The sequence below is a fragment of the Adelges cooleyi genome, unplaced genomic scaffold (genome assembly GCF_023614345.1).
Source record: "Adelges cooleyi isolate 19-005CV unplaced genomic scaffold, UGA_ACOO_1.1 ACOO_flye_CR_arks_rails_tigmint_CR_PRNA_381, whole genome shotgun sequence".
Taxonomy (NCBI): domain Eukaryota; kingdom Metazoa; phylum Arthropoda; class Insecta; order Hemiptera; family Adelgidae; genus Adelges; species Adelges cooleyi.
Window position 1 is genome coordinate 360,189 of NW_026096058.1, and position 21,264 is coordinate 381,452.

The window sequence follows — 21,264 nt, forward strand, 5'->3', positions numbered from 1 at the left end:
TGCTAACAGCTAATTATTTACATGACGTGGAGTGTGAACTATACCTACTACTTATGTATTATTGAATCTATTTTCGAGTTTTTAAAGTTGAAACTTAGTATAGTATCAACTATCATGTTTAAACGTAACTTCACAAACCTATAACCTACAGCAGCGCTAGTGGTGTATTCCGTAAATGTTTTGCCTAATTAAGCGGGCAACTGATAACGATGTAGTTGACCGATCTTATCTTCTAAGGCCGTTCTGAAAATAATAATAATAACAATAACTATTGTAGTAACTACAATATCTAAGTAGTATTTATTATTTAACACTAATGACTAAAATAATAACATTAAAAATGTATAGTTTATCAATATTTGCGAAACCAAATGTTTTTTAGCTTGACCGTTTATTTCTAATATAACAATAGTTTCTCCATATTTAAACACTGAATTATTACATATTATAAATGTATTTCTTTGAATTTTAACAGATTTTTAATTCTCCAATACATATTTATTAATTAAACACATTAAGTACATAACTCGCTAATTTCTAACTGACTATGTTTTTATCAGAGGGTGTCATAAAAAAAGACTCTGATCACAATACTAGTACTACATATTACTGTCCTGTATTAGGTTGCAAGTATAGTATTAATGGTGGTGGACGTTCATCCAAATACTTCAAAACTCAAAAACTCTTAAAACAAGTAAGTTGGGTTTACTTTACAACATATTGTTATTTAAATTTACTTACTTATCTTAATTGCAGCACTGTATAAAGGTACATTCTGATAAAAAATTCAAATGTGATAATTGCGAAAAAGGTTTTCCATTAGAGTCTACTCTAAAATCACATCGTATAACTTGTGGTGTAGTATATTCATGTTATTGTGGAGTTCAGTACAAATCACCTGAAGCTTTTCTTACACACACAAAACGAAAACAACATGACATAGGACTAGGATATTCAACTATAATGAAGTATTAGAACTTAGTAATATTATAAGAATATTTAGTATGCATAACACAATCTATGTTTTATAGGCTTTTAAAGTCAAGAAAACTATTTCCAAGTTCAGAAGACAAATTAAAGGAATCTACTAAGAAGTCAGCTCATACTCAAACGGTGACAGATGTTCAGACTTTATCAGACTCATCGACTCAGACCAATTTTGATAGTAAGGACTGGTTGTTAAGATACAACGATCCAAAACTGTCATCAGCAACATCTAGTCCTGTTAAGCGATTGTGTGCTCAAACACAAACAGATCCACAGGGTGGATGTACAAAGATTGAATCTGATCCTATGTTCTTAGATTCAGAAACCCAAACTAATTTTGACTGTTTAGATATTTACACACAGACCGCTGAATCTGAATGTTTATTTGGAGATCTAGAGTTTACTAATATTCAAACGCAAACCTGTTTTAGTTCTTTATTCAGTGGGAACACAGCAGATACTAATGGTATTCAAAATGAATGTATTTAATAATTTATACTAATTAAAATTATAAATAAAATAAATACACTATATACATGTTTGATAAGATTAGGTAATTACATGTGTATCTACTTGTTTAGGTGTAAGCTAAAATTTGTATTCCATTCCATAACACATCTTCATAGATCTAATAATAATTTTCTTCATAACTTTACATCTTTTAATAATATATTCATATTTTTTAACGATCTACCTAATAATTAAGGAACAATTTAATTATAGATAAAATCTAAGAAAGAAAAATATAATTAGGTATATTTTATTTAGAATAAATGTATAAAATAGTGTGTATGGTTATGAGATATTTGTATTTATTTATTATCTATACTCTATAGTATGTACTGCATCTTTTGAAATGTATAAAATAGTGTGTATGGTTGTAAGATATATTCATTTATTTATTATCTATAGTATATACTACAACACTGATTATATATATATATATATTTTTATAATTGACTCGCAAATACTTATGTTCAATGTTCATTAAGTAATTTTTATTTATTATTCAATCATTCATTACTATATAGGTGTATTATGAATCTCTTAGATATTAGCATTTCACATCTAGAAAAATAATTTTTAAATATTTAGGTACATTTTTTATAATAATTGTTTTAAGTATATAATGTAACATCTTAAATGTAGGTAAAGGATTTAATTACAATAGTTAAGCTAATAATTATGTATTTGAAAATAATAATAATATATTTAATAATAATAATTTGTATATAAATTAAGTTTTTCTATATATAAATAATATTATGCAGTGTGGATCACAAGTTGATAGATTTATTTATATTTTGCATACAAATCCTTATGTCCCACGTTGTATAATGATATATTTGTTTTTAAGGCATATTATAATAGATCGTTACTTAGTATACTTTGGGTAGTAATCACTGTCTTACTATTTTGCATATTAAACAAAGTTTGCAATATTTGAAAAATAATGAAATTCTATAAATATTATATAATAGGTAATAATTGTTTATACAGCCGTGGACATATTTTGGCATCTAGCTAATATAGGTAGAGATTACATTAATATGGATAATGTAGTACAATTGTTATGAATTAAGAAAGTAAAATATAATATAGAAAGGCTAATAAAAACTAATAGAAAGAAGAATATAATATGAAATGTTCAACGTAGAATTTATTTTTAAAAATATAGGTATACAATTTTTAAAGCTCTTTGGCATCAAGACTAGTTGAATATTACAGATATCATTAATTTTTATATTAATATAGGTACACCGTACATGTTATTTTACACTAAAGCAATGCTTTTACCATACCCTATGGAAAATAAGCTCTTCGCTTAACTGTTTTACTTTCGTACAACTTTTTAAATACTATATATAGGTGTTAATAAACAAATAGGGATGATTTTAAATGAATACTAAGACAAAAAATGTTTCCATTCACTAACTACGTTATATACTCTTTTAATTATTACTTGTCAAAAAGTATTGAATAATTATCTAGAATAATTTTTTGAATAACTTTTAACAAAAATACCTAAGAAAATTTTGTTGATAATAAAAACTAATATGTAAACTTTTGTTTACATCTGTTTTAGATTTCGTAGATTATTATTTCGTTGGTCTAAAACGTGGTATGGATTGGAGTCTATTCTATTAATCAGTACTATGTTTTCTATGTCTAAATTACGTTTTTTTATCTAATTACAATTGGGCTTTTAGGGGTTGTAAGAGTAAAAACCTCGCAAGTGAAGTTTTCCAAGATTTGTAGTTAATTAGCAGCTTACTAGTTTTTATGTAAAGTTGACTAGAAAAAAAAAAGCCTTTGACATGCGTGCAATATATAAGTATATAAAGTAATAAAATATTTTTGCTTATGGGTAAGTTGTTACGCTAATTATGCAATATATTACTACTGTTAATCATAAAGTGTGTGGATTTTTTTCTAAATGTATTAAACTCAATTCAACAACCCCTTAATCTCATAATCCCATCAAAATAATTATTACCTAGGTACATCAAAAATATTACTCATTTTTTACTTACAATATTTAATTAAAGTTTGGTGTTAAAATTTGTTTGGAAGTAATACATGAAATAATTATTTATTAAAAAATTAGTCTTTTGGCACAAAGGTACCTTTGTGTATAGGTATACCTATTATTTTTATTTCCGTGTATGTAATATAATATTACTATTTACTAATATTATATTATGTATGCTTATATATACATAGATTATTATTTTTTAATTGTAAAACGAATTTATTATATTATAATAATGTATAGTTTTGATGTAGCTATAACAATAAAAATAAAGTAATTTGACTTAATTGAAATTGGATAACATAATATTATATGCACTTATTATTGATTATAAAACATTTATAACGAATCATCCGACTCTTTCTGGAGGGCTAATTGTAATTGTTGGTGGATGTCTATTTCATCTGCGTCGGTTCCTTCTGGGTCTTTAAAAGGATTAAATTCGCCTCTCATATCGCATATGATTTTTGTCAAGGCTATAATGTAGTTTTTTGCTAAAGTCAAAGTCTCGATTTTCGACAGCCTTCTGTCTTTTTTCACGTGTGGTATAACTTCTCGAAGTGACTGAAACACATAATTTGATTGAAATTAAAAACTACCATAATATTTGGTACAGGTTGAAATTGAATTTCGAAAATAGTTTGTGCACGTTCACCAAAGGCCATGTGACTTTTATCTGACTATTAATATAGGTACAACAAATACTTTATACATTTATAGAATTTCATACCTTATTTTGATATTCAGAAAATAATAATAGTTATCTAAAAAACGAATCATTTATAATTTATCGGCTGGATCACTCAAAGTGTTTACTTGACACGTTGGACGCCATATTTACTATAAATACAATAATTTGTGTACTACAGTAATAATTTAATAACTGTATAGTAATTATTAATAAATATAATATATACTATACTTTTGAGTAATAATGTTTTATTTCAGTGGCCAACAAAAAAAACCGCACTTTTATCTTTAAAATACCCGTAATTGTTATTATAGAAGTATTAGAAGAAATATCCGTAAGTACATTTTATAAATTGTTAATCTATAAGCTTCTTATTTTTCCATTTTGCTTATAACCTAGATATATACATTATATAATATATATTGTAATACTTGGGTTATTAGATAGCTACAGTTGAATATTCTATAATTATTAGTATTAGTATGTAATAATTGTTCCCATGTAATGCACAAATTATTTAAAGTGTAATTAAAATGTGCAGTCACTGTGGTTTACCAAGGATAAACGATAGCGTTTTAGTGTAATTAAAAGGTAGCAAGAAACCCTTATTTCCTCACCGGGCACATAGAAATTCAATTTCCCTTAGTTACTATGGTAACCAGTAAAATGTATAACCGTTTATCTTGTCTTCTACTGCACATAAACAAATCATCGTTACTTTTTGTAACCCACGTCCCACAGTACTTCAAGTATTAAATAAACATTTTTGGTACATCCGAATTTTTTACTAGAATGTCTCGCGTGTAAAAAATACCTGTCTTTACTCTTTACATGAATAATTTCTTTTTCAATATATAATATCAAACACGTGGGTGGAAAACAAATTATTTTTTTAAAAACTAAGCTCATCAGTCCTACAAATAGGTTTATTGAAAAGAACAAATTTTGGTTTATTATTAATTCCCAAATAACAAATATTTAGTATACTTATTACATTATATGTACCTACCTGAAATGCATCGTTGATGCTGTGCATCCGAAGTCTTTCTCTCTCGTTGCTCTCCAGTCTTCTGACGTTTTTGTCTTTGCCATTAGATTTACGCTTCCTTCGAGTACCTGATCTGCCCGTGCCGCCACTGCGACTTTGTCCGTCCGATCCGGTGCAAGTGTCGTCACTAATCTACCATACATTCAATTAGACAAAGTATTCTTAAGCACAGTTAATAGGATAGCAATGTATCGGTATTAGGATAAAAAAATTCACTAACAGACGAGGAGTCGGTAAGTTCGATTTCTCGTTGGCAAGATGTCCTCGACGATTTGCGGCATGCTAACCCAGCCATGGTTATCATTTTCTTTAGCTTTGCCTCCTCCGAGCAATTGGATGGATCTGACCGCATGTTTGCTTCAAACCTGATATTATAAATACATGTTGGTATAATAGGTGTATGGCATATTTATTTATTTTCAAGGATAAACTTTGAATTGTAGCTTATAATGTCTATAAAAATTGTTTTTTCTATAAATACTATTTAAAAAAATTCATTTACTACAGTCGTTACAACTGGCTTCGCCCAGTTAGTAATTTTTTTTATATCGGAGTCCCAATTTGTATATTTTTACATTTGTTTTTTTCTGTAGGCAGCCTAATGGGAGTATGAAATTATCCGACGATTTGCTTAACACGGAGATTGCATAGGGAAAATTAGATTCGCATAATTATGTATGTTAAAGGGATTCGAGTATATTTGTATACCTAAGATTTTCTATTATGTTATGACTTTCATTTCATAATAAAAATATGTAATGTGTATTTGTTAAGAGGAGAACGAGTGGCTGAGTGGGTAAAGCGTTAGTTTTTTTGGCTAAAAATTGCCTGGTAAAAAGAAGCAGACTTCCCTCTCTCCGGAAAAGGACTAGTAAAGCGTCAAGAAAGAAAAACCATCACACGATGGCAGCGATGGGCCTTCAAAGCCAGTTAAGCTACATGATATGATGATGTATTAGTATCAACTAAAAATATATATGTAGAAGAGGTTGTAGTATAGAATACATTTTTATAACAAGATATTTGGCTTGCACAAATTTTATAGAAAAATACACAAAAATATGTTGAAACACTGAAAATATAGTTTTCTAGGTTTTATACAGTTCAAAGTCAAACTGTATTTAAGAATTAAAAAACTACTGCAATAACTGCTATTTTTAATTTATTTTTTACTTTATGTAATAGATGTTAGTTTATGTGACAAATATTTTTTTATGAGTTAAGTTTACATGATTTATAGCTCTAACGCTATACAATTGTTCAAGTTCACTTTGGTCATTCAAGTATATCTTTTCTATAATAATCTCAGCTTTTAGACATTAATACAAAGTTATATTACACAGTTAGGACTGTTGTAAAACTTTCATCTTCTTATTTCTATTGTTATAGCGTAGTGTCTTATTTTGACAACTTCGGGGGAAAATAACACACGTGTACACAAAAGCAAAAATAATATTTTTCAGTGTCTGTACGTGTCGTTATAGTTGTAGTAACCATGACAATACGCCTCCTGCTAAAGTGAAATAAATTGTCGGAAGTACTATGTTGGGAAAATTACTTTTACCTGTACAACTTAATATAAAAATACACTGCGTAATAAATTTGAATTAATTAAAAATAATAATAACAATTTTAAATAATAATTTATTTCATTTATAATTTGAATAATAAATTAATTTTAAATAATTAATTATAGTATTAAATAATTATTGATTATTATATACGTTAGTAATTAAGCGTTTATCTATTAAAAAATAATTATAGGTATCCGTTTAATTTTTAATACACATTTATTTACTTAAATTTGTTGTATTGACTAAAGCTAATCATGATGATGCCTTATTGAATTATTATTTTTAACTACTGAACAACACATGGTCTCCTGGTACTTATAATTGTATAAGAGCCGTATTAAAAGCCCGTTTTGTCTAATTGTTTAACAAACCCAATGGTAAATCCAATAATTACTGAGCTTCAAACCGATTTAAACGTTTCATAACATGTTAATCAATATTTAAATATAAATTATCATCCAAATAATATTCCGTTTAAATTTATTTAGACTAATTATAATAAATGTATTAAAATATTTTTTTGTAAGTACGAGTTTTCATGTATTAAATGATATTAAATGATCTTTTAAGTAGAGATCTGAGACAATATTAGTTTTAAATAGGTACTTATAATAATAGATAATACAAAATTGTTTACAGTAAATAAAAAATTGTATAACTATCACAGAGAGAGGCCAAAAGGAGCTTACACGAAAGCTTAGTCTTAATATCACTTAACTATTCAGAATGGACCCATGGGTCTTTTACTACCGAAAATTTCATTCCTATAAATAGTAAATACTAGACTAAACCGCAATGCCATTAAATATTAAGACAACTATAAATTATAATACATGTAATAAATATATTTTTACATTTCAAAGTATATATTTATACTTTTAGTTGTATACAAATATAATGTAGATGTGTTTTATTAGTAATTCATTTAGACATAATTATTTTTTAATTCTATTATCGAAAAATGTATTTTTAGTAAAAGTACTTATCCCAAACCTGAGTTTTGGTTTTATTATAATTTCTTTTTTATTATTATTTTTTGTTATTATTTCCGTGTATAGTGCGAAGTTTTCTATTGGTATAATTGTAACTAATGGACTTCTAGCGTTTTTAGCGTTTTCTTGATTCTACGACTATCACTGAAATGACAACTTGATTGTCGAAATGCGAAATGTTTCAAAGTGAATATTATGATTAGTATGATTTTAAGTTTATTAAATTAAATTTATTTACATTAAGGAATTTATTCTAATTGTAAAATGTCACAAAAACATAATTATTGTAAAACCAATACATAATATCTGACAGCTAAAATGTTTAAAACCTAAAAAACGATTTTCGGATCAAATGTGATATATATATATATATATTTTTTTAACTGTTTGTTCATCTGTGTTTTTTTTACTTAATCCTCCATTTCGGTGGTACGTTTTTTCCAATTTTTTTTTTTTTTCGGTAGGGACGGTAGGGTGTTAGCGACTATTTTAATTTACGTATACTGACTGGTACAGAAACATCAATTAATCAAGCGTATGAAGTTGGATTTTTTTTTTGTTTTTTATCATCTGGTAGACCTCATGGTGGTTAAATTGATTGAAATATACAAAACGGGAAATTCGGTCGAAGGACGATCGGGAGACGTCAGTCTCCATGGCGATCGGGCTTTCGTTTTGTATATAAATTTATTTATTGTATTGATATGACGTACCAATACTACTGCTGTAAAATGTGGATATCTGTTGAAACAAATAAAAACAAGCACGGACTTCACACGAACTATCATCGGTGCGGAGAGTACGATGATATATTGTATATGGACAAAAAACAAATTTCCGGCTTGTGACTTCTCAGCATACCCTATATCTTTAAATCCTATGCAAACTTTTCGACCTATTTAACGGTGCCACGGCAGTGTCTATTTGTCAAAATGTCGAGCAGTTCCGCCTACGGTAACGAATTGCTACGTATAAAACCCATTTGTATTCGGTGTTTTTATTTTCTTGTATATTCCTATACATATATATATACACACCAAGAAAGGGATGATGATATGAATATTTTCATTTTAAAATAAAAATGTATGACACAAATAGTGACTTTCTTCTTAATGGTGTTCCGAAAGACTGACCCGAGTATTTTTTTTTTTTTTTAAATCAATATACGTATCAAGGAGACACGATGGCTTTTTTAAATAAACGAGTTCAATAAGTTAACAGTATAGGTAATGCATGTAATAATAAAATATTACCGTAATAAGACTTGTATTCTACCCATATTCGATACCCGTATCTAAAATATAATATATACATATATATTACATGAATATATCGCATAGGAAAATCGGAAAGTAAATATAGCTTGCGTATTATACATAGTGTAAACATAATATACCGTTTATTATTATTTATTAGGCAAACGAGTTTATTTTATAGGAATAAACATCATGTAGTAGCTTCAACGCAAAGCTGAGAAGGTTTTGGGGGTTACAATTGTGTGTTTTTTTTTGTGTCTGTAAACACGATAACTTTTTCCTTTGGACCGATTTACTCAAGTAGCATCACTATTTACTTTTGAAAGAGGACATTACATAAAAAAAATATATTTAATCCATTACCTTTTACGACTGCCACCTTAGTTTAATCACTAAAATACACAGTGACGTATTGACAATTTTCTTTTGGGGGTAATACTTAAGAAATTAAGCTTCGCCCCCCCTCCCATATTTGTATTGTAATTTATATTTAAACTTATTATCGAATTACAGAAGGTAGAAGTATAGGTTTGTCTATAATTTTACGTCCGCTTAACTGATTTATTTTAGTGTCAAAGCTAATTTTTATATAGAATACATTTGTATTTATTGTTAATTGTATATACACAATGAAATTAGAACAAATTTGATTTCAAATTGAATTGGTTGTTCTTTTTATCTGCATGTTCCTTTATGAGAACATAGTCGGAAACATTCGGTTTAACCATTCACTATTTGCTATGAATCAAAATAAAAAATTAACAAATTAACAATAAATTAATTATTTTTATAGTTTATTAAAGGATGTACATTTTCTCTGAACATAATTGCAGTTTTTTAGTTTTCCCGATGTTTAGCTTTTAGTTATTTTTCTCGGTTTTACCAAAGCAACTTAAGTGTTTTAGAACTTAAGTGTTATCATACTCATTTGATTGTATTTTTTTTATATAAAGATCTCTACTAAAAATTTTAATTTGTTAACTATTTTTGGAGATTTTAATGTTTAGGAGTATCGAATATTATTATAAACATTTTTAAAATGTATAAAAATGTTTTAAAAAACAACGGGGGGAAATATTCTAATCTACTCTCATAAACAAGCCACTGAATAAATATATAAGTATGTGCTCAAATATAATAATACTTTATGAAACTGGATATAGGTACATTATAATATCTTGTTTTTATTAGTTAATTGTATGTGTTGCAAGCAGTGCGCATATGTTATGGTACATGCTATATTGGATGCATTAACACTATACAACCTATTTAGCCTACTGTCCAAATATGAACCAAGTAATGAATTTACTCTATTTTGTCGTTGGATCGTGTTAGCTATGATACAAACATAACTTAACAGCTGTTCAAACGTGTATCCTAAATGAAAAACAATTCACGGGTTATTGAATAATAACTTTATTATAATAATTGTAATTAAAATCCACGTATTTTTTTCATTGCCTTCGATAATATTTGCAAATACTTTAATAAAAAAAAAATATAAGGCAACATATAAACTACTTAGCTTATATATAACAGATTAAGTCTATGTATGTGATTTAAGATCTTCAAACCAGTAGTTGAAATATTTCATTTTTTAATCAGATGTTAGGACCTTTTTATACTAATTTATTATGAATTATTTATCAGATATTTTATTGTACATGAAAATATTGATTATCAACCATTGATCATCAATTGGTAAATCAGATCGATTATTACTAAAAGTAGCGCCGTAGCGGTTATCATTTATAACATCTACTAGACATCAAGATTTAAATTTAATTATTAGTGTCTAGTATTATTCGCAGATATATAATATATTATTTCATATCAGTAATTATATTTAACTAGACTTGTCAATAATGTAGTATTTCAAATATTTATACAATATTTTTTTTAAACGTTTTGCAGTATTAAGATAAGTAAAACAATGACTTTATAGCTTAATTAACTCAACCGCCTATTAAACAAGCTAAACAACTATGTCGTAGTTTAGTAATTTCGTATTTCTTTCTTTTTAAAAGTAATATCGCTTTTGTCTGTGTGTGCAGGATATTTCAGAAACCACTGGACCAATTTCTTCATTATTGCCCCTTGTATTTTTACTATCGTTCATAAATCATTTATAGTTGGTACACTAGGGACCTGGGAGTTGGTTAGTCCCCTACATTCTTCTTAATCAGTACAAACGCATAAAAAGTAATATGTTTTTCAAGTTTCAAAAACTATAAAAAACTTAACGAAAAATGACTATTTTTTTCAAAACAACCTTTAGATCAAATTACAAACATATTATACTTCAAATAGACGGAATTTTCAATACAGTCTCATAATATTTGCACAACTCTTAATGCATGCGTTCTCTTTTTTCCTAATGAAGTTATTTCATTTTTTTTTGTGTACTTATGTTTCTATAATACGTACACAGTTATAAGAATAAAGTTACCTTTAGTTAGTTTTAATTTATAAATAAAGAGTGGAAGAAAATCGAAAAAGAGGTATTTAAAGAAACTAATAATACAATTTAAATATTTAATTGTTTCATTTTATTAATTGTTATTATACTTATTGAACATCCACTTGAAATAGATGTATTATTAATGTATTACTTATTTGACAAAACGTTTTTCTTTAACTCATTTTTAATGTATATATATATATAATAATATATTAAGATTTTAATTGTTTGTTTCTTAATAAAATTGTGTTTAGTTTCTTCGAATATTACATAATGCAGTGTGAGCTGTGTGACATAGTGATCCTCTAAAGTGAAATAAACGTGCGTATTTCGTTTAGGTAGTTGTTACTTTCGGTTTTTTTTATTTTCCCAACATCCTATTGTTTTTGTTGGATATTGATTACCGTTGATAGTACACAAAGTAAACTCACTAGGGAATAAAATTGAATTTAACTGTAAACACAGTTTTTGTCCACAAACATGTCAAACTCATCGAGCCTTTTTTTATTTTGTTTTTCGTTAAACGATTAATGACTTTAATTTAAAAATCAAACAACTATTTCCTTAAGATACTAAAAATGTAGTTGTACTTATTGAGGAACGATGTCGTAGTGCAATAAAAAGGAAAGGTTGGGCCTAGTGTTCTTTAATACATATTGATAAGATGACTTTTAAAAAATATATTTTTTAACGATTAGGAGTAGTATAGAACTATCTATTTTACCCCTACTCCTCGGAAAAGTAATTACAACCACGGTACTCAATATTAGAACTAACGACACTGAAAACTGAGCAACTCTTGACACGGTTTCTATAGAAACATGCGCTTTTATGTTACTTGGTGATCAAAATCCCATCATAAGGTCATTATCGAGATGTAGAGATGTAACGATATACAAATTTATATATTATCGATTAAAAATACGCAGAAAGATTTAGTAGTCACTTTTAATGATATTTAAGAGGTCACTTGGTTGTATTAAATTTTGAGTGTGTCAAATTAAACTAGAAATAAAACTTAGGTAGTTACTTAGTAGTAGTTTGTACATTACATTTCTAGTTGAAACTAGCAATTAGGTATAAAAAAAATAACGATTTTTTTTTTTAGTTTATTATTTTTACTAGTAAATATGACAATATTAGATATCCAGGTACGTGTACATGTGTAATGAAAATTTTATATCGATTTATAAAGAAAGGTTTATACATATTTAATAATTTAATCTAGTATGTGAACATATGTCAATAATATGACCCTTTGGGTTAAGCATGCACCACGTTCTATTTTATAGTGTAATCCATTTGAACATTTTGCTTTAATCCAATAATTTACCATGAAAGCCGAGAATAATTAAACAATGTATTGTAGTTTAGGTTTCCGTTTAACCTATTTATGTAGTATGTATATTGTATATAAAAATATTAAATAAACGTCAAATATAAATATCGCCCAGCTTTTAATCTCACCAGCAATAAACTATTAATTTTTTAAAGAGAGCAAAAAATAACCATCGCCGAATGCAAAACAATTTTCCTTTTAATAAAAACATTTTATGATTCACTCTGCCAAATCTGAAGTCAAAGCATATTCCATTAGCCGAAAAATAAATAAAATTCGGCTTAAAAAGTTGTAAAAAGTAATTATACATAAAGACTGCTGATATTAGATGGCTAACTAAATAGACAACTACACGTTAGACGGACGTTATAACATAATATAATATTTGATTATTAACATATTTTACCTTCATACTGTATTCTTATTCGGCTTATAACTTTTACATCCCTGTGACTAAATGGAAAACATTATTTCAGTTAAGACAATACTGTACAATAATATATACTATATCCTACATAATATTGTAGAGTACCTATCGTCTTAACTAAACAGGGATGTAAAAGTCATCCTGCATAACACCAGCAAAAAGTATTGGCTCTTAACATTTTCCTGTCTTCTAAGTACACATGTACCGTGTACATGACAAACAGATTAAGTAAAAATTCCATAGTAATAATTATAATAATAACGTCGTTCGGTACCGTTTATAGTGGGGAAATCTGGTTGCTACGGTAACGTACACCTACTCCTACACGCAGCGCGACATAACAACAGTTTCCACTATTATTACCCGTCGAGATAAATGAGAAAGGCTTTTTAAGCTCTTAAACGCTGAGACCATTGCACAAAAGGGTCGTGGGTTTAACTAGATGGCTGTATAATGTATTGTTTATGGAAAGGCTAAGAAATAAGAATAAAAGATAAACTGGCGTGCGAACGATCAAAAGTGAAAACATTAAATAGCAACAAAACATCAAAACCATGAAGATTCTAGCAATAATGAAAACACAAAGAAAATGTGAAGTGTAATCCGATATGAACCACATATATTAGCGTTATTTTATTTGGGAGAGAACAAATATTTAATTTGTAAATATCACAAATATTGTTGTAGCACTGTTCTGTTGATTTGTATCCTTCTAATGAAAACATGTTATTCCTTTTGCAATTATTACAAAAACTTTGTTTTCCAATAATTAAACAAACTTTTTCACTACAACCAATAATCCATTTACAAAATATACCATAAAACTTTCATAAAGTATTTCACCGTCTAGTTGCTACATTTATAAATTAAGTTGAATTCAACTGACATTAAAAAATCACAAACCAGAAAAAAAGCAATCCATGATTAAAATATATCTTATCTGGATACGTAACAATAAACTGTATAGTGTATACAGGAATAAACTATTAGACCTAAAATCATTTTGATGATGTGACCGTTACAAAACAATCATTTTGAGTATGACTTCTACATTTTGTAACTATTACTTATACTTCAATAATATAAACTATTCTAATTTGATCAAAACCCAATAAGTATTACATTCGATTTACAGTGGTAGTACTAATTATGTTCGTTTATTAATCGCAATTGTCCATCAATTATATTACCTACGTATTATCTGTTATTTAAAAAACTAGTATATACACATCTGTGTCTAGCAAACCAAAAAAAGCATACAAAATACTAAAAATACAGTAATAAATAATTATAAATCATTTTTTACAAAATATAGAGTAACGATTATTAATAATTTTAGGCTCACGCAACTTAAAGGATCAACCTTACGAGATGTCTATTGTCTACGTTGATTTAAAGATTCGTTATGTTCATAAGTAGTAGTGCGAGTAACGGTATGAAAAAGTAACTTATTTCTAATGGGGTGGAAAAGAGCTTTAAAGTTTATACTCTCCGATAAGGGCGCTGGGTGATATAACATTGAGTAATTATAGACAATTACGATAATAACATAGTTTCTATGGTCAGGTCACAGGTGGGTAGAATAAGTTTAGTGTTTTGTTAAGATTGGTGTCGTGGAAAAGGCAATCTACTCTACTGGCGTACTTAACAAACTTTAAGAATTCACAATGAACACGATCAAGTTGATAGCTATTGTATACTATTGACGAATCCTATGCTATACTTCACCATATTTTTAATACGGTATTTATAACAGTTTTTTAAGATCTCAAAATAAATGTTAAAGAGTGCTGGGAAGATGAAATTCGTTAGACATCCTATTATTAAGAACTTTTTTTTGCTTCAACACTAAAAGTTGTTTCTCGAATCACTTGCAAGCGAAAATGTCTAAAAAAAATCCACAACCTTCTTCCGGGCTTCTAAACTTCTTTGGTTAGTGTTAGGCTGGCAGCCAGCTTTAATCCCAAATTGTAAATCCTGTCTGACCCCAACTAGGTAAGACAAAGAAAAAGTACAAAATAAAAGAAAACGCACGATAATCACGCGAGTTTCAACAACTTTGAAAAACAATTTATTTACTTGTTGGCTTTAAAAATATTATACAAGTAGACCACGAAGTTCCAGAATTAAAAACATTTTATTTGAGCACATTTTTTTTAGGCTTTTATTTTTAACTTCAGAAAACGTATAAATCATATTTTTCATGAAAGCCGTTGACTATAACATAAATTGATTTTGGCCTCTAGTTCTAAAATTGTTATTATTGTTGAAAACATTGAACTAAGGATCGTTAAGGCATATTTTTTAATACGATCCTTTAACACCTGCATACCAAATACGTAAAACCTATACACCAGTAAACCACAAAATCTTTACTTAAAAAATGAAATAAGAACGTGTCATACTTGAGCTGGTTTAGATTACACACACTAGTCAATGTATCACTTCGTGGTTAAGGGCTCAATTGGCTAGGGAAAAAAGAAACCATGCTGGTATACCTACTTATATTTTTGTCAATAACATGAAGACATCTAGCTCTAATCGATAAATTAAAATGAATTTAAACCTCAATTGATAAAAATTAAAATAAAACGTTATTAGTTTTGCAATACGGTTAAAACGTAAAATAAAGTTGTTTGCACTGTTAAAAAAAAAGATATAAAATAATTAAGAAGTAGTATGCACAAACGGTATTACTTGTCGCTTATAGTATAACAACTATAATTATATACATCTATATCTTAAGTTATTGCCAAAACTCTACTTACAATTTGCCAATATTACTTCTCTCAATGTAAGTACAAGAAACAAGAATAAAAGTTTTTCAGCCGAGTCTGCAACCACGAAAGAGCATTTTCATGTCTCGTTAAAGTACCAAATAAATTTAGATTAGGTGTGGAATTATAATTTAAAAAATAAAAATTATATGGAGCTTCCAGTTACAGCATAAGGCCAAGGAAATTAAAAAATTATGTACAAACAAGTTTCTGGCTAAAATTGTAGTGTTTATTATCTGGCCAAAAGTAACTTAACATAGAGAATTAAACTGTTTTGAATTTATTATTTAGTTCTAATTTGAACGTTGAACGTACAACATATCTCTTATCTACTATATCTTACCCCTCTCCCCTACCCACTATCTCCCATCCCTATCACTCACCCCTATCTCCCACCCTATCCCTACTCCCTAATCTCTCACCCCTATCTCTCTACCTTATCTCCCACCCCTATCTCCTGTCCCCAACCCCAACCCCATTCCCACCCCCCCCCCCGTATCTCCTACCCCTATTTTCACCTCCAACCCATCTCCGTGTGGTAACGCTTCTTTGGTAACGCTTTTTTCGTTACGCTTTTTTTCGGTTTTTTGCCATAGCTAATTCTACCCCTTTCCCATACCCACCTCATCTTCAACCCCATTTCTTTTTTGGTAACGCTTTTTTCGGTACGCTTTTTTCGGTTATGTGCCAGAGCTAAGACATGAAAATGTCAAAAAAACTAGAAACTCCCAACTAGAAAGAAACTAAAAATGTATTTTTTGTGTTGTTATGATTGTGTAGTCATTGTATAATATGACTTTTTATGTATCGGTATGCCGAATTTCTTAATGTATTTCGTCGTTTATATGCAATTCTGATTTAAAGTAAAGCTGTGAAGTAGTAAGCTCACCATAACATGTTTTATACCCAAATACTATTTATGCCGTAACACACAAATTAGTAGATGTAGTCTACATAAAAAAAAAATTACTGAAGAATTTCAAAAGCATATATCATGATGATACGTAAGATTCATATTCTCCTAAAATGGTTGCAGCTTTGTCGGTTTTCTTATTAAAAACATTTTTTTAAATGTTATTTTACAATCAAATAGAATTACCGAGTATTTACTATTTTTCAGAGCGCTATCAACTTTTAAAACTTAAACGGAAATATATATATTTAATTTACTTTTTGAAAGAAGAATAATTTGCTGAAATGTTTATTGGTCGATAATTGGTTTTAAATATTTTTTTTATGTTACTTAAGTTTAAAGTACAGAACGAAATACTTAACCGAGCTCCATATACCGTTCTAAATTTTAAACTTAAAAAACTTTACAAGTATGTAATTATTCAAAATTAGTCATAGAACAGTAAACATTTTCAGCAACATATTATCCTTGTAAAAAATTTATCACATATATACGTTACCGTTTGAAAATCTTTTGAAATATTAAAAACAAAAACATTTTAAAATAACGTAAGTTTTGCTTAAATTAATTTACATGAAATAATGTAAACCTTCTCTCCCATAGTGGTACAGATGTATTTAATTAGTTTCCGAACAACTTGTTTAAAAAAAATTAATTGAGGATTCCTGCGGGACACTACAGGGGTTTTGATTTAGCAGTAATTATATAAAAAAAAGGCACACTAAAATATAATTAATCCTTGTGCTCCGACAGCACAGTTATCCAGATTAAAATTATCCGGTAAAAAAATTAAGCTATGCAATTCTTCTCACGTAAAATATATTTATTCATAATCTCGTGAGACGAAGGGAGACACCAGGAATTCCTAAATATTATTAATGAATTCTGAAAGTTTGCACTCACATCCGCAATCATAACAATTGCGTAAAATAATATATGTATATATATTATTAAAATGTTCATCAAAGTATAGTAAATTAATTTCTCTGTAAGGTAACTTCTATATTGTTCATACATAATACATTGTTGGTGTTTTTTTAAAATTAAAACTTAACTTGCTTCCGAAAATGTTAATAATATTTTTTAATGGTTTATTATGTTTTTGTTTTTATATTGTTAAATAATTATTACATGAATATTACATTTCCCAATACATTAGGTAAATTCTAAATATTCTCGATTCTAAATTTTAACAAAAGAATTTAAGTACATGTACTCATGTTTTTTTTATCAGGAAACCCCAAAAAATCAAATTACACAATTATAAACACATGTATTGTCAATTAAGTGATTTATATTTAATAATTAGTATCATTAATGTTCCACATCGAAGCGACTATTTGAAAGTGATAAAATCATTTATCTATTCGAAATATACCATTACGAAAAATTAATGATTCAATAGAAATTTGTTTACTATCGACAATAATAAAATATTGTTCTAACTTGTGAAATAATCAATGATTAAAATGGGATTTTTTTTTAAATTTATACATATATGAAAAAAGCAGGAGAGAAACCAAAAAGTCACTTTTTCAATCTATGAAAAACGTGTTTTAAAAATGCATTCAGTAAAAAAATATATATACATTTGCTTTTATGTAACGTAGTGAACATTGTCATTTATTGAACAATATTATCGAAATTAGCTTATATAAACATACAATTTACAATTGCCTTTAAAGTAAATAGTCATTTGGTTTCAAAGTCAATTCAATTTTAAATGTTTGATTATTTTAATATTCAAAAGAATAAAATATAGTACCTATATTTTTTTAAATAAGTAACTTTTTTCAATTAAATAAACAAGAAGATAATGTATGAAGTACATACAAAGCGTTATTGGATGTTGTATTATAATATTACGGTAAAGCATAAAAAAAACGGTAGAATTAAATATTCTAATTTTAATAATAATAAAAAAGTACAACTTACTTATGCGTTGTGGCAGCGGTATCCACGAACAAATCCAACAAGTGGCGAATTCTCGGCAGAACGTTCAGCTTGCAACTATACGGCAGTTCCCTTAAACAGGTGGCGATCTACGACCCGCCCATCCACCCACATAGAAGCACAATAATATGGCCTGACGTCACACTTCGGCGCCGACGACAAACTCGATAAAAACGAATTTTGTATGTGTGCGCTAGCTGTGCTTATTTCCCCTCGTCGCATTGACGTCTTTTTTCAGTCGCCGCGTTAAAATACTTATAACAAGTCTAGTGGAAAAAGTTCCATTTTAATAATACCATTTCAGCTGCACTTCAAAAAAAAAAAAAAAAAAATTCACAAAATAATATTATTTAGTAAAAGTATTTTAGCTGTATTTTTTAAAACCAATATAAAACCACTATGAATTATAATTGGAAAAAGGACACTTGAATCGTCTGTTGGAACATTTCTTTACCGAATTTGTTTTATAAAAAGAAAATGGAAACATGGTTAATATCATTAAAAAGAAGTTATTATTCCAAAATATTTTCGTTATGTTTTATGATCAAATAAAAGTTTTATTTAAGTCATAGAATAGAAGTAATAAAATATGCTATTTAAGAGGTTATACCACTCACATTTTCTTACAATTTTTTCTGTAATTTATTTATGGGGAAGTTAGTATTTAAGATATTATACAAGGCGAGTACCACATTTGTTTATGAAAAGGGTAAAAAATGACTTGTATTTCTTGAATGTCATTTTGTGTTGTACATCTTAATAAATATTTTAATAGTAATAAATTATGCTTTTTTAATAGTTGAATTATGAATATAAATATATAATTATATAAATTCAAAAGAAGTTGTATACAAAGTATACATTGTTGAAAACAGAAAATGTATACGAATAAAGTATTAATTATGCGAATTAGTTACATTGTTAAAATTTAAAAACAATGGTCTTTCATTTGTAGAAAAGTGTATACTGTAATTTAATTTAGCTTTATTAAAACTAACAAGGTGTAGTTTTACGTTGATTAATTGATATTTATATATTATGTTTAAGCAGCTTCTTTATCGATAAAAATTCGTTTGTATAATTAGTGTTTGCAAAATAATGCTTTGATGGATTAAATTTTTAAAAGTCTACAACTACCCCTTCAAATTCAGAAAAACAAACAAAAATAAAGCACTTTGTTAAACTTAAAATCGATAAATATTTATGAAAACGGTTGAAAGTCGAAATGTTTCGGTACAAATCTGAAGTTAATTTGGTATCTCTTTTGTGGTTGACGTATCAACGACTTTTTCTTATTTTTTGTTTTCATTGTAAAATAGTTTTTGTAAAAAGAAATGTTTTAAACTATTCAACATATTAGAAAATAATAACAGCTTGAAGTCGATACGTGAACTACAGAAGATAATATGATGAGGAATTTAAAAATAAAATCGGATAAAATGTAAACTTGAATTATTATTTTACTACTTGCCATATTATTGGCATTTAAACACATTGTATTTAGTATTTGGAATATTGTAAAATAATATAAACTAAAAGATGTACGTTACATAACCTTTATTATGTTTATCAAATTAATTTCAGATTTGTGCAGAAACATTTTTATTCGAAATTGAAAAAGCTTTTATCACATTTAAATTTCAATGTTATACTAATAATTTAATGTTAACTTTAATCATCTCCACTAAGCTTTTATCCTATTGAGTTCTCTCTTATATTTATATGTTTTCAACTAAATTATTTGTAATGTTAAAGAATATAAAAAAATAAAATATATAAGATGTTTATAAATTTATTAGAAACTTTCGGTCTATTAGTAAGTTATTAATTATTATGCATATATTTAAGTCTAGTTAAGTTGTATGCTTTTAGGAGTTAAATCAACCTCTATAATCCTAACCTCTATTGTGTTTTCTAAGATAAGATATAACCTACTTGAGTGTTAAAAGTTTTCTACATGGAATTGAAACTACGTAAAGTTAGACGCATAATCAATTATCAACAGAAACTAAGCTAAAGTCCTCGGGGGCCGACCCACTCACTTTCCACCAACTAAAATTAGTTTTTTGCAATTGTATTTTTAACTTTTACTTTGTCGACAGTAGTATACCTAACCTTATCTCAATTTTTAACCAAAATACGTCTGCTTGTGTTATGTGTATTTTTATAATTTACTAAACTTTGAAAAAATAAAATATTTTTGTTAATTATTAATTATAAACATAAGCTTAATAATATTAACAGCTTAACCACGCGCGTTTGGAAAACAATAAAATTCATTTAATATTAATTTATCAAATAAGTTTATAGATA

The 21,264-nt window shown here is 27.5% G+C and overlaps 2 protein-coding genes across 2 annotated transcripts; one reads left to right on the top strand and one right to left on the bottom strand.

Moving 5' to 3' along the window:
* The first annotated feature begins 32 nt into the window (after positions 1-32).
* Positions 33-1,712, top strand: LOC126841371 (ATM interactor). The gene is made up of 3 exons (XM_050577808.1): positions 33-694; positions 757-968; positions 1,032-1,712. The coding sequence occupies exons 1-3, from the start codon at positions 548-550 to the stop codon at positions 1,474-1,476; spliced, it is 804 nt and encodes a 267-aa protein (XP_050433765.1). The 5' UTR covers positions 33-547; the 3' UTR covers positions 1,477-1,712.
* A 430-nt stretch (positions 1,713-2,142) lies between these two features.
* On the bottom strand, positions 2,143-19,024 carry LOC126841366 (protein dimmed-like). The gene is made up of 4 exons (XM_050577804.1): positions 18,934-19,024; positions 5,480-5,624; positions 5,221-5,391; positions 2,143-4,084 (listed from the first exon to the last, which is right to left on the bottom strand). Exons 2-4 carry the CDS (start codon positions 5,609-5,611, stop codon positions 3,860-3,862), a joined length of 528 nt encoding a protein of 175 aa, XP_050433761.1. The 5' UTR covers positions 5,612-5,624; positions 18,934-19,024; the 3' UTR covers positions 2,143-3,859.
* Positions 19,025-21,264: the final 2,240 nt, after the last annotated feature.